Here is a 20,078-nt window from a genome sequence, read left to right on the forward strand (position 1 = left end):
TTGAACATTGAGAACACATCCCAGCCCAATCCAGATCAAGTCCATAAGTCTGATATTAGATCACATTTCTGATATCAATCTATAAAGTCCTCTTCAGACTTATGAAGCACATGCAGTGATGTCAAATACAGAAGATCACAGGCCGGCGGGTAGAAAGCCTTTGGATCCAGTATCATTGGGAATATCTCAGCACTGGCAGGGGTCTCTCTGGGGCTTCTCTGGTTTCCGAGGTCAGGTTGGGTCCATGTGGCTTGTCTTCTGCAATGTCTCCCAGGGAGTAGCAGAGAGAGAGGTGTCGTTGGCCTCCAAGGAGGAAGTACCAGATTTCCCAGAATTCTCATGAGAAGGCCATGCCCACACAGAAGTCTCATTGGCTATCTCCAGATTGACAGCCTAGACTCCACCGCTATACTCTTATTCCTTAAATTGACATCAGATTAGGTGACTACCACACAGCCCAACATATAAACACTATACTACCAGGTCTCATATGAGGCAATTGAAAATATGATGGCTTGGGTCAGATGCACTCAGTCCTCAAATTAGAATCCTTGCTCTTCAACAGTTCAACTAGGTCTTGTGAAGCAAATTAACAAATACAATGGTTAGTTTGATCTCTTGATTTTTGCTTCCATAAAAATTGATTGTAGATCCAAGAAAAATAGTTTCAATATTTTTTGTTTTGTTTTTTTCCATGATTATGATGTTACCAATTGGTTCAGTTTTGAGAATTTTGGTTTTCTTTGCATTCAGTTATAATCCATATTGATGCCTGTAGTTATTGATCCTCATCAAGTTCTCACTTTCCGCAAGTAAGGCTGTGTCATCTGCATATTGCAGGTTGTTAGTGACCCTCCCTTTAATCCCGATGCTACATTCATCTTCATATAAGCCAGTTTATCCGATTATTTGCTCAGGATACAGATTGAATATGTGTGATGAGAGGCGCAACCTTGATACAAGCCTTTTCTGACATTAAACCACACAGTATATTCTGCTCCCACCACGGGCTCTTCATTTTTGTATAGGTTTCCCATGAGCACACCTAAGTGTTGTGGAATTCTCGTTCTTCATAAGACTATCCATAGTTTGCTATAGAACACACACACAGTTAAGTGTCTTTGATAGTCAATAAAACAGTCTTTCTAGAGCCCCTGCGTTCGGCCAAGGTCCATGAGAAGTCAGCAGTGACATCGCTTGTTCTCAAGTCCTCTTCTGAACCGAGCCTGAATCTCTAGCTACTCACTGTCAATGTCCTGTTGCAACTGTGGCTGGGTGATATTCAGCAACAATTCACTGGAATGTCACATTAATTATATCATTTACAATTTGAGCATTCTGTTAAGTCACCTATCTTTGGAATGGGTACACAAGCATTTCTTCCAGTCAGTAGCCAAGTAACTGTTGTCTACATTTATTAGCATAGACAAAGTAAGTGCTTCCTTTGCTTCATCAGCTTATTGGAACATTTCAGTGAGTAGTCCATCAATCTCCAGAGACATGCTTTTGGCTAATGTGTTCAGTGAAGCTTGAATTTTTCCTTTAGAACCATAGGCTCTTATTCATATGTTACCTCCTAAAATGGCTTAATATAAACTAATTGTCTTTGGTACAACAACTCTGTACATTCTTTACATCTTCTTTGGATGTTTCCTGCATCATTCACTATTTTACCCATTCAATCTCTCAATAGAGCAACTAAATGCTTGAATATTTTCTTTAGTTTCTTCGGTTTAAGATATGCTGAGTGTGTTCTTCCTTTTTTGTTTGCTAAGTCTATGTCTTTGCATACTTAATTAAAGTACTTTACTTTGTCTTCTCCAGCTGCCTTTTGAAAAATTCTGTTCAGCTCATTGAAGTAATCACTTCCTCCATTTATCTCAATGATTAAGAGCAAGTTTCAAAGTTTCTTCTGGCATCCACTTTTATCTTTTCTTTTCAGTGACCTTCTGCTTTCCTTATGTTTGATGTGCTCGATGCCATCCACTAGCTCTTGAGATCTTCTTACATTAGTGCCCAGTTCATTTTTTCTGTCCTTGAGAAATGCAGGTGAGATAGCCACACGATCATATTTTGACTCTTGTGGCCTGGATCTAATATTCTTCCGTTTTAACTTGAAAGTGAGGAGGATTTGAAGCACTTGCTGATGAAGATCAAGGATTGCAGCCTTCAGTGTGGATGACATATCAATGCAAAGAAAACAAAAGTCCTCACAACAGGACCAGTAGTTAACATCATGACAAATGGAGAAACGATTAAAGTTTTCAAGATATCATCTTGCTTGGATCCCCAATTAATACTCATGGAAGCAGCAGTCAAGGCACTAAATGGCCCATTGCATTGCATAAATTTGCTGCACAAGACCTTTTTAAATGATTGAAAAGCAAGGATGTTACTTTGAGGAGTAAAGTGCACCTGACACAAGCCATGGTATTTTCAGTAGCCTCATATGCATATGGAAGTTGGACACTGACTTGGGAAGATCAGAGAAGAATCCATGCGTTTGCACTATGGCGGTGGCGAAGAACATTGAAAGTACTATGGACTTCCCAAAGAACCAACAGCTCTATCTTGAAAGAAGCACAACCAGAATATTCCTTAGCGCAAAGACGGTGAGACTTAATTTCACAAACTATGGATCTGTTATCAAGAGAGGTCAGTTCCTGGAGGACATCATGTTTGGCAAGTGGCGGGATGGCACAAGAAGAGGAAAGCCCTGGCCTAGAGGAATTGACGCAGGCGGCAACAAAGAGCTCAAACATAAGAACAGTTTTGAGAATGATCCAGTACCAGACTGCTTCATTCTGCTGAACACAGAATGAGTCGGAACCAACTCGATGGAATCTAACAATGGTGTCTTAATTTCCATACCTTTAGCTATATGTGATATTTTAATACAATTACCAAACATCCCCTGTATGCCACTCATGTTATCATTCAAGAACCTGAGAAAGCTGACTCTAAAGAAGACTAGGTGTGCATGTAAATATTAGATATATGAGCGATGTTTAAGTTCACACTTAGTCATAATCCCTAACATAAGAAAAATTTATTCTTATGATGTGGCCCTGCTCAGTACTGTCCCTCCTGAAGTGATCACTGAAGTTACGGGTACTCGAGGAAAATCTTGTGAAGAAATCAAATAGTCCTGGCTTTCCTAAAGGATAATGTCTGCAGTCTTAACGTTTTCTCTTTAAAATGTAGCCATCGAGTGACAGGCCAGCAAACTGCACAGAGAAGAAGCACCCCAGCCCATGTAATCCAAGGATTTCAAATGGTAAAACCCAATATCACAGGAGGGAATTGTATTAGAGCTTAAATTCTGACCATCAGATTTCTAGAAGGCTAAGGAAAACATTGAAAGCCCCAAAGCCATTAAACCTCTATTGAATTCCTTTAGACTAAGCAGGGATGTGAACAATCTTGTCCACAGACAGGGTGAATTGGACAGTGGATTACTGCAGACAGAGTTCGGTTTAAATGTAAAATGTTACAATCGGTTTTCTCTTTTGACCCATTTTTAACTTGTCCTAGTTCTTATTACTGTTGGCTTTCTCTTGAAATGAGTTTTCCATGTTGTATTTTATTTTTGCTACTGTTTTGTTTTCTTATTTTTATAAAGAAGAATGATTTTGTATAATTTTCTTTAAAATCTAGTTTAGGTAAAATTATAGAGATAGCAAGCAGTTTGATAGTTGTAAAGATGGGAAACCCTAATAATAATGGATGCAAGAATGAAGAAATTGAACCATTGATTTGTATGATGTATTAATATATGTCAATATAATAGTTAAAGTAAGTTAAATAGAGAGCCAGCCAACCTGTAGCCATCGAGTTGTCTTGAACTCAGGGCAACCCCATGTATGTCACAGTAAAATTGTGCTCTATGCTGTTTTCAATGACTATGATGTATTGCCAGGCTACTTGTTTCACAGTACTACTTGTGGATTTGACCACCACCCTCTTAGACAGCACTTGAGCACAGAACGTGTGCTCCATCTCAGTAGATGACCAATATTATTCGATGGATTGAATCAAATAGACTATGGGTTAATACCAGGTTAGGAGTACTTTTGACCTTAGAAAATTAATGTTAACAGTAGTCAACTTCAATGTGTTAAGAAAAATTACTAGAAGCATCTGCTAAACTGCCTGCCACCTACACCCTTCTTTAGTGAGCATTGTCTTCAGTGCACCGGAAAATCCCATTGCCCTCCTCCTCAAAGGGGGTTGCCCTTCTGTGCAGCCCTGACGGAGGCATCGTACAGAGAACGTGGGTGCAATTACTGTGCGGCATACAATAAACTCCATTTTCCCCTTTCTTCCAAAGACATCCGTATCAGATACCTGAAGATACCAGTAGAAGGTTTGGGTGCCAGTCAGACCATAGAGGTTTTCCACAGCTCATCCTTAACCACGGCTCTGGGTGTAAATGGAGGACTTCTTGAAACATAAGAAAATAGATACCAGCCATTCTGCATCCATTAAGTCAAAGAATGCTTCCTTCCCACCCAATTTTGTCTGGTATGAGATCTTTATCAGAACTATGCTGTTCCCCAGTAGTAAAACAAGAAGAGAGAAGCTGAGTGGGGAACAGCATATTTATTTATCGAGGATCTTTGAATTTAAATCTGTAGCCTTGAAATCAAAGGTGCAGTAAATATAGGCCTCTAGTAAATTGCTTATGATATAATAAACTAAAGTTATGGTTGTAGCAATAAAGAGAGGCAATGTAATATTATATATTTAAGGAGCAGCTATCAGCAAAGTAATAGATCAAATTACCATCTTGTAGCTTCTGGAATGGTTATTATTCCACAGAAATGCAAAGCAGGATCAACTCTACTGAAGCTTCCATCCCTTGACTGTTGGTTTGACCCTTCCTTCCTGGGTGACCTCGCAATTTGTCACAACCCCGAACACAACAGCTAGTTAAGGGAGCAAGTGGGGTTTCTTTGAATATGTATAGTAATAGCCTGCCATGTCAAAGATTCAAAAGAAAATAATAATAAAAACATGTTCTATGATACCCCTATGTGTTTTATTTGCAAAAATAGAGTGAGACCTAGTGATTGGTATTTGAATGTTGAATAAAATAACATGAACAGAGGAGATAGAAATGCAACAATTAAAAACAAGCAATATCGAAACTGTCTTAAGGCAGTGAGATACTAAATCTCTTTGCCAGCAAGCATACCTACAAGGATTGGGTGTGCTATCTTCAAAAAAAAAAACAAACAGTTTTGCTTCACCTCGCTTGATAATACACCCACACATTCAGACTTTCATTGAATTTGGGGATCATTTGGGAAAAATAAGTGCTCTTTTCTAGCTCATACCTTGACCTTCTGTCTATACTTGTTCCTCAGGTGATGTCATCGGTCTCATTACTTTGAATGCCCACCTCTGTGGTGTCGATGTCTAACTGTGTATAGTCATGAAATCCAGACCAGCGTGTCTAATGTTTAGTTGGCATCTTCTTTTGGGTTTATAATAAGCATCACAGAATACTCATGGCCAAAATCAAGAATCTCCTGCACTGGTCCCCATTTTCCGGCAAAACACTTGCTGTCATTCTTAACCTCTGTTAAGATCTGCCTACCCTGCCCACAAATTTTATTAAAAGTCAGATATTTCTTACCATATCCAACACCAATAACCTGTACCAAGCCACCCTCATCCCTCTCATGGATTATTGCAATAGACTCATATTACAAGAACCTATTCCTATGATGGCTCCAGTCTCCTTGCTTCTGTCCTTACTCCTCTCTTCTGCCTAGTAGCTGGTAGAGCTGAAGCTGACTCTGGTGCGTGTCAGAGTTAAATGGTGGCGCGTAGGGTTTTCAGTGGCTGACTTGTTCAGAAACTGATAGGAAAGGCTTTTCTCATATTTACCTCTGGGTGGGCATGAACCTTTTGGTTAGCAGTCAGTCACTTCATCAGGTCCACCATCTCTCCTCCTTTCAGTCAATCCCTAGGAACGAAGTTAACATAATCCTCTTGAAATATGTCATATCATTTTCTTCCTCTACTCAAAACCCCTGGTTGCTTCCTATCTTATTCAGATTACAATCTAAAGCCCTGTTAAGGTCTACCAGACGCTCTGTCATCTGCTCCAGTCTGCTCCAGTCCTCAGTTCCCTGAGATCATCTCTTCCCCGTCTCGCCCTGGTGTACTCAACGTCAGCCCAGTGTTCTTCACAAATAACACCAGGGATCACCTGACTTAGATCATGTTTGCTGGTTGTTTCCCCTCTGCCTGTCATTTTCTTCCTCCCAAAACTTCAGGGGGTGTTTCACTGACAGGGTTTTCCTCCTCTCCTTCATGTGTTTTATCAGAAGTCACCCTGTGAGCGAAGTCTCCCCTACCTCTCACCCCTGTCAGTTCTCTCTGCATTACTGGCGATGAGTCCTACTTTTAGAATGTAACTGCCAAAGGGCAAAGATTCTCACATGTTTTGTTCATTTATAAATGTGAAATGCCAGGTGCAGTGACCGGCCCATCGTAGACTAGTCGGTTCATAAATAAATGAGCGCATGCAGGGTTGAATGGATTAGTGAACTGTCCCCTGGCATTAAGGGAATGCCATATGCAATGACTTAGTGGAAGATGCCATAAAGTAGCTTCTGCTCATAGCACCCTGTTTACAATGGGATAAAGCATTGCCCAGTCCTGCGCCATCGTCACAATTGTAAGTAGGGTTGACATTGTGGTAGCCACTGTGTCGATTCACCTTACTGAGGACTCTCCTCTTAGTTACCCCCTACTTTGCCATGTACAAGGTCTTCTTTCAGGAACTGGTATCATCTGAGAACATTTCAAAATACATGATGTAAAATCTCTTCATCTAGAAGTACTTCAAAGTAGCATCCTGGTTGTACTTCCTTCAAGACATCACCACAATCAACCTTGGGACATTTTGTTCCTTCTTACGCTACTTTCTGTCGACTCCCCATTTTCCCCAAATGCCCCTTCCATGCCAACAGGGAAGTGGTGGTTTAAATAGGTCCTGTGCAACACATTTGCCTGATTCAGCATGCCGTTTGATTTCTTAACTGGTGCTTTCCTGAGTTTAGATTGTGTAAAATGAACTCTTTTACAACTTCAGTTTTCCTTTGTTTACCATGTTGTCATCTTTTACTTTACCAAGCATAATGTTCTTCTTCAGGGACTTATTTCTCTTGTGAACATGTCCAAAGTATGTGAAACAAAGTCTCACCATCCTCGCATCTAAGGGGAAGTATAGCTGCACTTCTTCCAAGATAGATTTTTTGGTTCTTTTTTCAGTCAATGATACGCTCAATATTCTTTGCCAGCACCATGTAATAGGTGTGTTATGCAAACCTGTCCAACAGAAACAGATGGGATTAATCAGGTCACCATTGGATTGGAGGGCAAAGAGAAAAATGACTCTGCAGGACCCGCCCCCTTCTCTCTTGCTTTCTGGTGTTTGGAGTGTGCTGGAGGCTGCTGCTGCTTTAGCTAGTTCTCTATATCAACCTGGGATCTACACCAACTGTGGGCCAGGCCAACCCATGGATTGTGAATCTGTTACTAAAGCTTGAGCCTCTTTCAAGACCTGCTTCTCCAGGTAACTGGTGCGTACATCCATTGAGCTTAAGGCTGGTGGATCCTGTCACCTTGCATTGCTTGTATTTGATATCCCATCCTGGCTAAGCTACTGAGCTACTAGATGTTGCTGACCTACCCTGCTGTTTGCTTCCTGAGTGCAGAATCGGCCTGCCTTGCCCAAGCAAGGACTCTGCTATTTGCTTCCTTGACCTTGGACCCAGCATCCTGTGTGAGCTGAAGGAGTTCCAGTATATCAACTGTTCCATGAAAGTGAGTTGAACTGAGCCTTCTGTACTGCTGTGTGGACTAATTAGCTGTTACATTCCTTCTCAGTGTATATCTATATATATCCATAAGCTTCTCTAAAGAACCCTGCCTACCGCACAACATAATTCAAATGCACGGATTCTTTTTCAGTCTTTCTTATTGAATGTTCTACTTTCACACACATGCGAGATTATTAAAAATACCATGGCTTGGATCAGGTGTACCTTTGTCCTCAAAATAATATCCTTGCTTTTCAATACTTTAAAGAGGTCTTGTTCAGCAGATTTATCTAATGCAACCAGTCATTTGATCACTTGACTGTGGTTTTCATGTAAATTGTGAATCCAGGCAAGACAAAATCCTTGAAAACTTTAATGTTTTCTACGTTTATCATGATACTGCCTATTGTTCCAGTTCTGATTATTTTTGTTTTCTTTGCATTGAATTGTAATCCATACAGAAGGGCACAATCCTTAATCATCATTAGCAAGTACGTGTCCCAAGGCCTCCTCACTTACAGCAAGCAAGGTTGTGTCATCTGCATCTGGATGTTGCAGGGTGTGAGTAAAACTTCCTCCAATCCGGATGCCACATTCTTCTTCACATCATCAGATTCTAAGAATATTTGCTCAGCGTACAGATTGAACAAGTATGGGGAGACGATTCAACTCTCTTGATACAACTTTTCTGATTTTAAACAATGCAGTATTACCTTGTTCTGTTCACACAACTGCCTCTTGATTTATGTACAAGTTCTGCATGAGCACAAAGAAGTGTACTGGAATTCCGTTATTCTCTAAGCTATTTATAGTTTGTTATGATACATACAGTCAAATGCTGTGGTCAATAAAATACCTAGTCAATAAAAAATAAGTAAACATCTTTCAAGTATTCCTTGCTTTTAGCCAAGATCCATCTGACATCAGTACTTATGTCCCTTGGTCCAAGTCTTCTGAGTCTGGCCAGACCCTCAGGCAGTCCCTCTCAAATAACTGCTACAACTTCTATTGGATGACCTTAAGTAAAATATACTTGCATGCAGTACGATAGAAGTCTTCTATAATTTGAGCATTCTGTTGTGTCATCTTTCTTTGGAATGGGTACAAATAATGGATCTCTTCCAGTCAATTGGGTTTCAGTTCATAACAGAATGTATTCAGTATCTGTGCCCCACATCTATCTTCTTGTTAGTGCTATTAGGTGTCTTGGGGTAGCCTCTGATGCCTATCGATCTTATGTAGAACAACCAAAAAAATATATCGTCCTATCCGGGGCCATTCTCAAAATCGCTGCTATTGTTGAGTCTTACAGATAATACTCATAATTACAGGGTTTATTATGGAAGTTAACAGATTACCATTCAGGACCGTAAATGTTAAAGATGCAGTTCTTTTGTCTGTAATGTCTTGTCTCAGCCACACCAACAGATCCTTGGTTTCTTAGCCACTCAGCCCCTTGCCCTGTGCCCTGCTTTCCTAGACAAGTATTACAAAGTTTCTGTAGCGCTGCTTATACCCAAAGGCCCTCGACTTTATTCACTCCATGGGCTGGGAAGCCCACCCATCACTCTCACGGACTTGGTGCCACTGCCTCTGCTGGCCCCTCCTCTCTACACAGGAATCTATGGGTCCAAAAGATGTGTTGTGCTCATGGCTCTTCTTGTTTTTAAGGGTTGTGAGATCACCTCATGTCTGCTTCTGAGAGGCACTTTGATAGCTACTAGGATGACAAAACCGATGAGTCCTCTGTTGGAGGCCTATGCAGCTTAGTTGGTCAGAGTTACAAAGAACATGGCTGCAAGAGTAACAGCAAGTAACTTCAATGCATTGCAGGCTCCTGTGAGTATTACGGGATGTATTCTGTTTCCACCATATTTGACCAACTTGCTTCTCTGAATGCTTCCTCAGATCTCTATATGCAGGTAGTCCATGAACTACAGCAGAACTCCATTTTAACAACTCCATTGTAAGTCAATTCTGATTAAATCAGACAAACACCTCCACACACACTTTTAATAAATATTCCCATTATTACCAATATCTTTGTAAATCTGACCTTCAGGTTTCTTTAAGTATCTGTGAGTGAGCATCTGAAAATGATAACAGAAACTAATGAGACCTTGCAACATTGCAGGAAGTGCAATTCCTAATCAGAAGATAAAACACAAATGAAATAAGCAACAAAAACAGATAGCTGTAAAGACAGTTCACCATAACTCAAATACATCTTACGTCAAGGACTACCAGTACCTTAAGTTCCTATAGGCCTTTGTAATTTTCAACAGCATTCTCAGAGAAGAAAAGAGAGTGTTGGTGTCATGAAAGCAGATGGGATATTGAGCTCATGACACCATTTAAAATGGCCGATGAAAGGATGAAAGAAAATTTCCTCCTAAATGACAAGACAGAGTTCACATTTTCTAAACACTAAAAAAACAAACTGTAATTCACTGAAACCCAGGCGCTTTCAGTTATTTATGTAAAATATAACTGTATACCAAAGAAGCAATTTGGAGGTGAATAGGCAATTCTACAACTGGCGCAAATTCTTCTTCTTGTTCTCATTATCCATAGTGAAAAATAATGTCAATATATGCCAGGCGGTATGATAGGATTTTTCAGGGTGTTTTTACTGTGTTTTATCCTTTGCTTAAAGAATAATCCTCTAAGGTATGAGTGAAAGTCTTATTAACCAAATTTAAAAACAAAGGAAGTCAGGAATAACTTGAGGAAACTTGCTCCTTTACCATTGAGTCCTTTCCTAATTCTTGAATAAAACAATGCTGGGCAATCAGGCCGATCTGATTTTGAATTCCTTCTTGGTCACGGACAATTCTTTGTCATTTTCAAAGGGGTGAATACAATGTGTAATCTCCCTGTTTATTTCTTTCATTTATCGAAATGGAAATAATAACTTGCTCCTATGAAAATGAACGCATGGTGGTTCAATTCTGAGATGCTAGGTGCAAGGTCGGTGGCTCAAATCTCAGTGGGAGGCAGATGGAGCTGTCTGCTTTCTTAAAGATGAAATCCCATGGGTCCATTCTACTCAGTTGTATAGGGTCACTATGAATCGGAAATGAACATGGCTACAAGTTTTACGAACTTGAAAGGAATGACGTTTAAAGGAAATATGTTTCCAAAGCTTTAGCATACTAACTTTTCTTCCTAAAATATAAAACTTTTCCCAAAAAAGGAAGTAGGTGGATCACCTGTCAGTATTCAGACCTTTTACCAACTGCTCTTTCCCTCAGAGCAACTGACTTTGTTCAGATTAATGGGGCTCACAACCGGACCAGTGGTTGGCTTTTTAAATAGCTTGATGGCAATAGGAAATCTTAGATGGTGATGCTGAGAAAGGACCAGTCTCTCCATGTGCAGCTGCTCACTCAGGGGCTGGGGACACCGACGAGTAAAAAGACGATTGCTAATAAATATCATGCAGATTGTATCACCAAACAACTTCCCTCGTCCTAGATTAGGGACATTGCTGTTCTGGGTCCACTGGGCTGTGGTAGGGAAGCCACATTGTCTCCAGGGTTTCTGCTGATGGAGAATCTGCAGCGCACCACCTCCATGCAGTCTGCCCACTAACATTCCTGAGAGACGCGAAAGTCCACCCCAAAGAACCTGGCATTACCATTGTCTGAAAGAAGAGCATCACTGGTCCACTTGAAAAGAAAAAAAAATTGTCCTAATGTTTATTTCAGAATAGATTCTGATATGGATTCTTATATAAAAGGGAGAAAGACGGGGCATTCTGCTTCTGCAAAGAGTTACAGTCCCAGAAGCCTTATGTAGAGGTTCTACTCTGTCCTATGGGGTCACTATGAGCAGGAATTCACTTGATGGCAGTGAGTTTGATTTGGCTTGCTTCGCAGAAGTGCAATGTCTTCGATTCTAGCTCTCAGAAGGCAGAGAAATTATCGACACATAAATGTTTCTTATACTGTCATAGCAACCCTAGAGGACAACATAGAACTGCAGCATAGTATTTCTGGGACTACAAATATTTGGGGAGCACACAGCAGCACCTTCCTCCCACGGTGTGGCACCTTCCTCCTAAGCACCACACCCAAGGTTGGGTATGAACCGATGACCTTTGGTTAGCAGTCCAGTGCCTGCCCCGCATATGTTATATAACCAGAGACATATCCAAAAGAAGCTAAAAATGTTTCCATATAGGTCTTATCGCTTGCTATCTAGCATTATAGTTGATTATTGAATTGAGGAAATAAGTATAGCAAGAAATTTCAGTGGTAACAATTATATAGAGAGACCTAGTGGTCCAGTGCTTAAGCATTTGGCTGTTAACTGAAAGGTCAGCAGTTTGAACCCACTTAGCGAGTGAAAGTTGTAGCATGTTGCTTTCATAGAGACTGGAGTCTAGCTTTCTACACTCCTACCCCCAACACAGTCCGGCCATTATGTCTAAGTCAGAGTCTCCCAAGTGGCCCGGACAGCTGCAGAAAGTGTTGCTCAGAAGGCTGAGCTGTGAAACAACAGATAAGAGGCTGCAGAGCCATTCTGAGCAGTGGGGGACAGTCCAAGCTGTGTGTCAATGCGATCCAAGCACTGAGCTCTCCAGAGGCTTTGAGCTTGTCGCTTACTCTGCTGGAGGTGGCAGATGCAGCCGTAAAATCAAGGCCACACAAGGTAGATGGGAGAGTTGTGGAATGAGAGAGTTGCCTCAGAAGAAAGCCCTCCAGGAGGAGAGCCCATTTAGTGGTGGAAAATACCATCAGTGGCATCAAAGAAGGCACTGAAGAGCACCACCTACAAGATTATTGGGAGCAAGATGAGAAACTTTAAGTAATGGGCACCATGACTGATTGAGTCAGTGCAAGAAGAAGGAGATTTGCTTTTGTGACGTTTCCTGACCATGACTCCATAGATAGGATCATCATTCAGAAATACTACGCTGTGCATGGCCATAAGTATGGCGTAAGGAAAGCCCTGTGGAAATTAGAGATGACCAGTGCCTCTTCCAGCCAAAGAAGATGAAGTGGTTCTGGAAACGTCGCTATCAGCAGCGGAGCTGGTTTGGGTGGGAATGACAACTTTGGTTGGGGCAGAAACCAGTGGACGTTTTGGCTTTGACGGCAGTGGATATGGCAGCAGTGGGGATGGTTATGTTGGATTTGGTAATAATGGAAACAATTTTGGAGGCGGTGGCAGCTTACAATGATTTGGGCAATTACCAGTCTTCTAATTTTGGACTGATGAAGGGAGGAGACTTTAGATGTACAAGGTCTGACCCTTATGGTGGTGAAGGTCAATAATTTGCCAAACCACAAAACCAACTTGGCTATGGTGGTTCAAGCGATAGCAGTAGGTATGGCAGTGGCAGAAGATTTTAATGACAACCCAGGAAACAAAGGTTAGCAGGAGAGGAGAGTCAGAGAAGTGACAGGGAAGCTACAGGTTACAACAGATTTGTAACTCAGCCAAGCACAGTGGTGGCAGAGTGTAGATGCTAGAAAGAAGACATTTTTTGGACGAAGCTTATGTGTATGGGCTTGAGGATTGTATTTGTGACTAATTGTGTAACGGGTTATTTTAGTTTCTGTTCTGTGGATGGTGTGGATTCCAACAAAGGGTTTCAATGCAGTTTCTTTCTTTTTGTACCCATGTTGTTGATTGCTGACTGTAATAGTCTGATCACGGCACTGAATAAATGTCTCTTTTAAATGTGAAAAATAGACTAGAGTCAAGGAAACCCTACAGAGCAATTCCTAGTCCTATGAGTTGAACGAGGTGACAATGTGTATGTTTATAGGAGCCTTGGAAACGTGGTGTTACAAATTGGGCTGCCAACCACAAGGTGAGCAGTTGGAAATTGCCAGCTTTCTAGTCCCTTAGAGACTGTGTTAGTCTAGGTAGACTACAGAAACAAATCCATGAGCCCGCATATGTATATAACAAAGTGATTTTTAAAAACGTTTTATTAGAGGATCATACAACTCTTATCACAATCCATACATACATCAACTGTGTAAAGCACATCTGTACATTCATTACCCTCATCATTTTCAAAACATTTGCTCTCCACTTAAGCCCTTTGCATCAGGTCCTCTTTTTTCCCCACCCTCCCCAGTCCCCCCTCCCTCATGAGCCCTTGATAATTTATAAATTATTATTTTGTCATATCTTGCCCAGTCCGACATCTTCCTTCACCCACTTTTCTGTTGTCTGTCCCCCAGGTAGGAGGTCACATGTAGATCCTTGTAATTGGTTCCCTCTTTCCAACCCACTCTCCTTCCACCCTCCCAGTCTCGCCACTCACACCCCTGGTCCTGACGGTATCATCCGCCCTGGATTCCCTGTGTTTCCAGTTCCTATCAACACCAGTGTACAACCTCTGGTCTAGCCAGTCTTGCAAGGTAGAATTAGGATTATGATAGTGGGGGGCAGGGAAGCATTTAGGAACTAGAGGAATGATAGTGGAACAAACAGATTTATATACAAGAGCAACTGCATCTTAGAAACCTACCAGGGGAGTTCTACAAGGTAACTCTGAGTCCCAATCACCTTGATGGCAGTGAGTTGGGTTATTTTTTGTAGTGTGTGTCTGAGTATGTGTTTAAGTCAGAAAGTATCACTGTTGCTATGAAGGTTCAAGTTCATACAACCAGTCCAAAACAAACATGTTCAAACATATCTAAAAGATCAGAAGATGGCTGCAGGCAAGTTCCCTCAGTAATACACTTGTTTTGTGTCTTCAAATCTAAGGTCCATTCTTTGGGTGTTTTTTGTTTTGTTTTGTTTTTTTAAAAAAAGGCATCCTTGTGGGACTGAAATTCTTAAATGCTATTTGAAATTTTTATGTTATTTGAGTTTAACAAATAAAAGGTAGCCTGAAGGGGCAAGATCAGGGCTGTACTGTGGTTGGAATAGAATTCCCAATAAAATCCCTATAGGACGGCCCTTGGTACTCTTGAAGGATGAGCAGGTATATTGTTGTGATGAGGGAAATTCCTTGGTACCATTTCCTTAGCCCTTTCCTAACTGGTGCAGTTTTCTAAAAACGTCAATAATAAGCCCCTGTAGTCATCTATGAATTTTGAGAAAATCTATCAAGATTATTCCACTAGGTTCTCTAGAGAAGCAAAACCAGGGACACTTAATGTACATACTTAAGAGAAATTTTTATCAAGGAAATGGCTGACATGATTGTAGAAGTAGGTCAGTCTGCATCTAGGCAGATTATAAGTTTGTTGGTTAGATGTTAAACTGGAGGCTTCTTCTGACTAGCAAAGCTTCAAGGTTAACAAGCCAAGATCTAGAGGAGCACAGCTGGTTGGTAGCTGCAGATCAAGCTTGTAACTGGAGAAGCAAATGAATTAAAAGTCAGCAGATCTGATGGCAAGCTTCTGGTGGCTCCCAAGATTGATCAGAATACAGCATGCTGTTAGCGCAAGTCTGCAGAACTGTAGGTTGACAAACAGATGGAGGATCCACACTCAGACTAGAGCAAAAGCTTTCCCATTGACTGCCATGGGGGATTACTAGGTATTAACTGCCATACCACTGAGAATCTTGGCTCAGCCACAGGATCTCTGTCACAGGATTCCTAAAAAACAGTGGCCATACCATCTACATAGACGTGTCTGCCTTGAATTTAACTTACCCAGAACATTCCCTCAGAAGCCACTATTTTGGTTTTAACACTTGTGTTAGTCTGGGTAGACTAGAGAAACAAATTCATAGACACTCATATGTGTATAAAAAAGAGCTTCATATCAAGAGCAATCAACCCAGCCCAGTCCAGATCAAGTCCATAAATCCGATATTAACCCATATGTCCTGTACCAATCTATAAATTCTTTAGACTCATGAAACACATGGAATAATGCTAAATGCAGTAAGATCATAGACCCGTGGGTGGAAAGTCTTGTGGATCTATGGCATCTCAATTCTGGAGTGGTCTCCATGTGGCTCCTTCAGTTCTAGGACTCCAACATAGCTCCATGTGTCTTGCCAGGGAGTGAGTGTGTGTCCTGCCTCCAGTGAGCTATTTATCTCCTCAGCACCTCCAAGTGGGGTCATCAAGCTGCAACCTGATTGACAGGCTAAATTCTACCCCTTCACTCTTAAGTCTCAAATTGACAACAGATTATGTAAATACCACACCTTTTAATTATTTTTTTAATTTTTAGGTGTCCGAAAGAAACAAAGACATAGAAAAATATGGTGAAGAAACTAGATGCTTCCCAGCTATCAGAAAGAATAGCATCTGCATTTTAAAGACGTCTTAAAACAAGCAGCCATCTCAGTGAGGCATCAACTAAGACCATATGGAAGAAGTGCACTAGCCTGTGTGATACAAGGATTGTAAATAATAAAATCCAAATATAAAGGAGGGAATGTCATCAAACGTATTTGTGAACACCTGGTTTGCAGAAGGCTATGGATGACAGTGGAAGCCCAAATCCATTAGTAGAATCCCCAAGTGGATTAAGCCTCCCGTGAATCCTCTCTGATCATAGGTGAAGGAATTGAAGAGCCCTGTTTTCAGGCAAAGAACATTGTAAATTTGATAATGACAGATGTAGCCAGATCACATTTTAAAGTTGTTTCAGTTAAATAAAAGTAAAAGAAGTGAAAGAGAAACACATGTGGATTAACCCGCGGGGAGTCCCCTTTGACTATGGAACAGGGATGCAAACAGGCTTGCTATCATGCGGAGCACGTTGCAAATTGAGTTAGGTTAAAATTTAGCACCCTATCATCTGGTCTTCCCTCTGATCCATCTAAATTTGTTCTAGTTTCCATTTAAATTTGTTCTAGTCCTTAATAGTTTCTGCTTCCTTTTCTATTGAGGTTTTAAATCTGTTTCACTGTTATTTCTTTAGGGTTTTGTTTGTTTTTAAATATTTTTTCTGTGTGTGAACTCCAGAATAGGTCAATCTATAGAGACAGTAACTGGGTTGATGATTCCTTCAGGGTATGGCAGGAGAGTTTGGGAGAAAATGGGGAGTTAAGAAAGATGAGTACAAGCATGGAGAAAATGTCCTAAAAATGATTGTGCTGGTGATTGTACAACTCTTCTTCATGTGATTGAACTACTGAATTATGTGACTTGTGCATAGAACTGTTGGGAGGAAAAGAAAAGAAACAGAGGCCAATGCATTCGTGAGAGAACTTGTCTGCAGCTATGCATCCACTGCTCACAGAGGCATCTTTAAATGTTTTGTTTGGAATAGGCCCGTGCGTGCAGGAGCTGGAATCATAAGAGCAGCGATTCTGCAATGCATTGTACTTTTCCAAGTACACTCATGTACAACTAAATCACACTCACTGACATAGATACTGACTCATAGCGAATTATAGGACTGGGTAGAACTGCCCCTGTGGGTTTCCAATCCTTATATGAGTAGAGAGCCTGGGTTTTCTTCTACTGACCTGGAAGTTAATAGTGCAATGTCCAAGCACTATGGCACTAGGTCCCCTTACCCTCACAGGTGTACCTGTAAAGATCATTTCTTGGAATAATGTTCTGTCAACAAAATTTCTAAGAACATAGAATGTATGTAATAATGAATTAGTGGTCATTTTTAAAATTCCACCCTAAGGTTTTCTTCCTTTTAATGTTCTCCCTGCTTATGAAGGGAGAAGTTAAAGCACTTGCGAAGGAATCTGACAGACAAGTTTAGAGGGGAAATAAAACAAACCACTGGAACTTGCCTTTGGTACAGACTGTCTCAATGGTGAGAACAGTGGAACCGGAGCCTGCTAGCAACAAGGCTCCGTGATTCCAAGGGTGTCAGTATTTTCAAAGGTAATGAGGAACACTCGTCAAGCAAAGTGTAGGTTAAACGGAGGCCAGTCAAGCGGGCTTCTCCTGTTTGCCCTGTATATATTGACAAGGCTGCTGCCGCTCTGAGAACATGAAGAACATACAGGGAATAATGTTTACATTGTTTCCATCAGTCATCAATGCCTCAAGCCAAGTCAGAGCCAAATTTTATGATGAGGACTTTAAGTCTTAATATTCATTATGGTTGATTGTGTTGAGAGCCTGGATGTTTAAGATCTTAGAGAGGAGGTGTGTGTATGTTTTGCTTAGTAGAGGAATATATTTTTTACTCTAGGGACAGGATGCAAGTTTGCTCTGTGGCAGAATTTTTTTTTAATTCTTTGAATCTGCCCATCCACTTTGGAAAATACAAGGCTACAACCCAGATTTTTACGTCAATAAGCACAAAACGTATATTTTCTGAGAAACCTAAACATCTCTACATCCCACCTTGTTCTGACCCCACTCTGCATGCATGCTTCCTCTAGACCAGAGTCAAGAATGTGTTTCTTAATAGCAAAGTTCTGCCTTCTAATTGGAATGGTCCTACCTGGATAGAGCAGGTGACCTAATGAATAAGCTGTCAACTGCTAACTGAAAGGTCTGCAGTTCAAGCCCACCAGCCTCTCAGTGGGAGACACATGTGACAGTCTGCTTCCGTCACAATTACCACCTCGGACATCTTATACTGTAGTTTAAGTCTGTCTTAAAGGATCAGTCTGGGTCAGAACCAACTTGATGGCAATCAGTTACTACAATACAGCTCAAATTGAGTTTAGATAGAGCACAACGTGATTTATGTCTAAACTGAAGAACTATCTCTCTTGACTGCTTTATCAGTTATACTTCACATGGCACTCCATATTTAGAACATACTTGCTATCTGAAAGGCTTATGCAATCTACATGGGTTCTGATATATATATATATATATATATATATATTCACAGTTAAACCTATTTATCTTCATGTGACCCTTAATGAGAAACTTAACTTTGAACATGGGCTTGGGGATCTGCTCTGATCTTTCTTATGCAAATATTTATGGTTTGGAGTCTATAGTTTGTACAGTTCATTTTCTTCTTAAGTTAAAGAAAAAGTGAATCATGTAACTAATGCTTTCCATGCATTTCTTTCGCTTCTGCAGGAGGGATTTTTGAAACTATGGAAAATGAGCCTGTTACTGTTGAAGAATTAGCTTTCAAGTTTGCAGTCACCAACATTAACCGAAACCGAACCCTGCTGCCTAACGTCACATTAACTTATGACATCCAGAAAATTAACCTTTTCGATAGTTTTGAAGCCTCACGGAGAGGTAACTATTTTCACGCTTTTAAAGGCTTCTTTGGGTGACATGTCTACTCTACAAGTCACCTTTTTGCTACTTGTCCTATTTCTTCGTCGATCCCTTCATAAATGGGTTGCGGGAAATCTCCGTCCTCCATGTCACTGACCGGTGCAATCTGAACTAACCTAATGGATGTTGCCAGCACTGGTTTCTGGGCCTTTCTGCTTAGCTTACCCTTCAGTGCCCTCTACTCTATGATTAACTGGTTCAGCTGTGAATGGAAAATGTCAAGCCTGATCTGTCTTTACTTCCCGAAGCTGAGATACCACCATGAAATTATATAGTGCAGTCGAATTAAACTTTGTGGAAGGTCAAAGCCACCTGGCACGTGGAAATACCCAGGACACTCGTAACTTACACATGGAATTTTAACAGCTTGCAAAGGACTGCATTTAAATAACATCTTCCCAACCTTTCCTTCCTTTTATTTATTTTGTATTGCTTTGGGCAAGATTATAGAAATGTGAAGTTTCATCTGTGAGATTAAATCTTTGCATTCATTTTTCCTTTTCTTCTGAACAGAAGACAAGTTGCCTGAAAAGTAATCTAATTTATATGAGGCTGTAAGGCTTCTCTCACGAGAAACTTCATTGGGAATTGTGGGCCTAGAGTAGACATCCCTCAGACACTTCTAGAACCAATCTTTGAGGCATAATCACATTCAATATAGTTGAAGCTTGGCAGCTTACAGGGATCTGTTGAGCCTCCTGTGCAGGTGTTTGCGTGAAAAACAAAGGCTGCTCTTGAGCTGAGAAAGAGAGGGCCTCTTCCCTCCACGAAGGAGCCATGGCGGTGTGGTGCATAGGCCTCAGACGGCTCACCAGAAGTCAGCCATCTAAACCCAGAATCAGCTTGTAGGAGTAAAGATGTGACAATGGGCCTTGGAACCTTGATGAGGCAGTTTCTACTCTGTTCGATAGAGTCACCTTTGAGACAGAATTCACTCAATAATCCCAGGTTTTGGGGTCTAGCTCTTTCACAAAGGAAAGACATGCTCACTGAAAACATACCCGTCAGCTGAATAGATTTACAAGCAGCTAAATACACATTGATATTTCCATATAGAATGAGCCTATTGAAGGTGCGTTCACCTA

General features: G+C 40.9%; 1 protein-coding gene across 6 annotated transcripts in view; it reads left to right on the forward strand.

Annotated features, from left to right (window-relative positions):
* Positions 1–20,078, forward strand: part of GRIK1 (glutamate ionotropic receptor kainate type subunit 1) — a 546,361-nt gene that overhangs the window by 319,271 nt on the left and 207,012 nt on the right. For 4 of the 6 annotated variants that reach the window (XM_075543397.1, XM_075543399.1, XM_075543398.1 and 1 more), the window contains exon 2: positions 18,784–18,951. The exons of the other annotated variants lie outside the window; for them this stretch is intronic. In XM_075543397.1, coding sequence (XP_075399512.1) covers positions 18,784–18,951 — 168 coding nt within the window. The remainder of the gene's footprint in view (positions 1–18,783; positions 18,952–20,078) is intronic. 6 annotated transcript variants of the gene reach the window in all.

Source organism: Tenrec ecaudatus, chromosome 2 (genome assembly GCF_050624435.1).
Source record: "Tenrec ecaudatus isolate mTenEca1 chromosome 2, mTenEca1.hap1, whole genome shotgun sequence".
Classification (NCBI taxonomy): domain Eukaryota; kingdom Metazoa; phylum Chordata; class Mammalia; order Afrosoricida; family Tenrecidae; genus Tenrec; species Tenrec ecaudatus.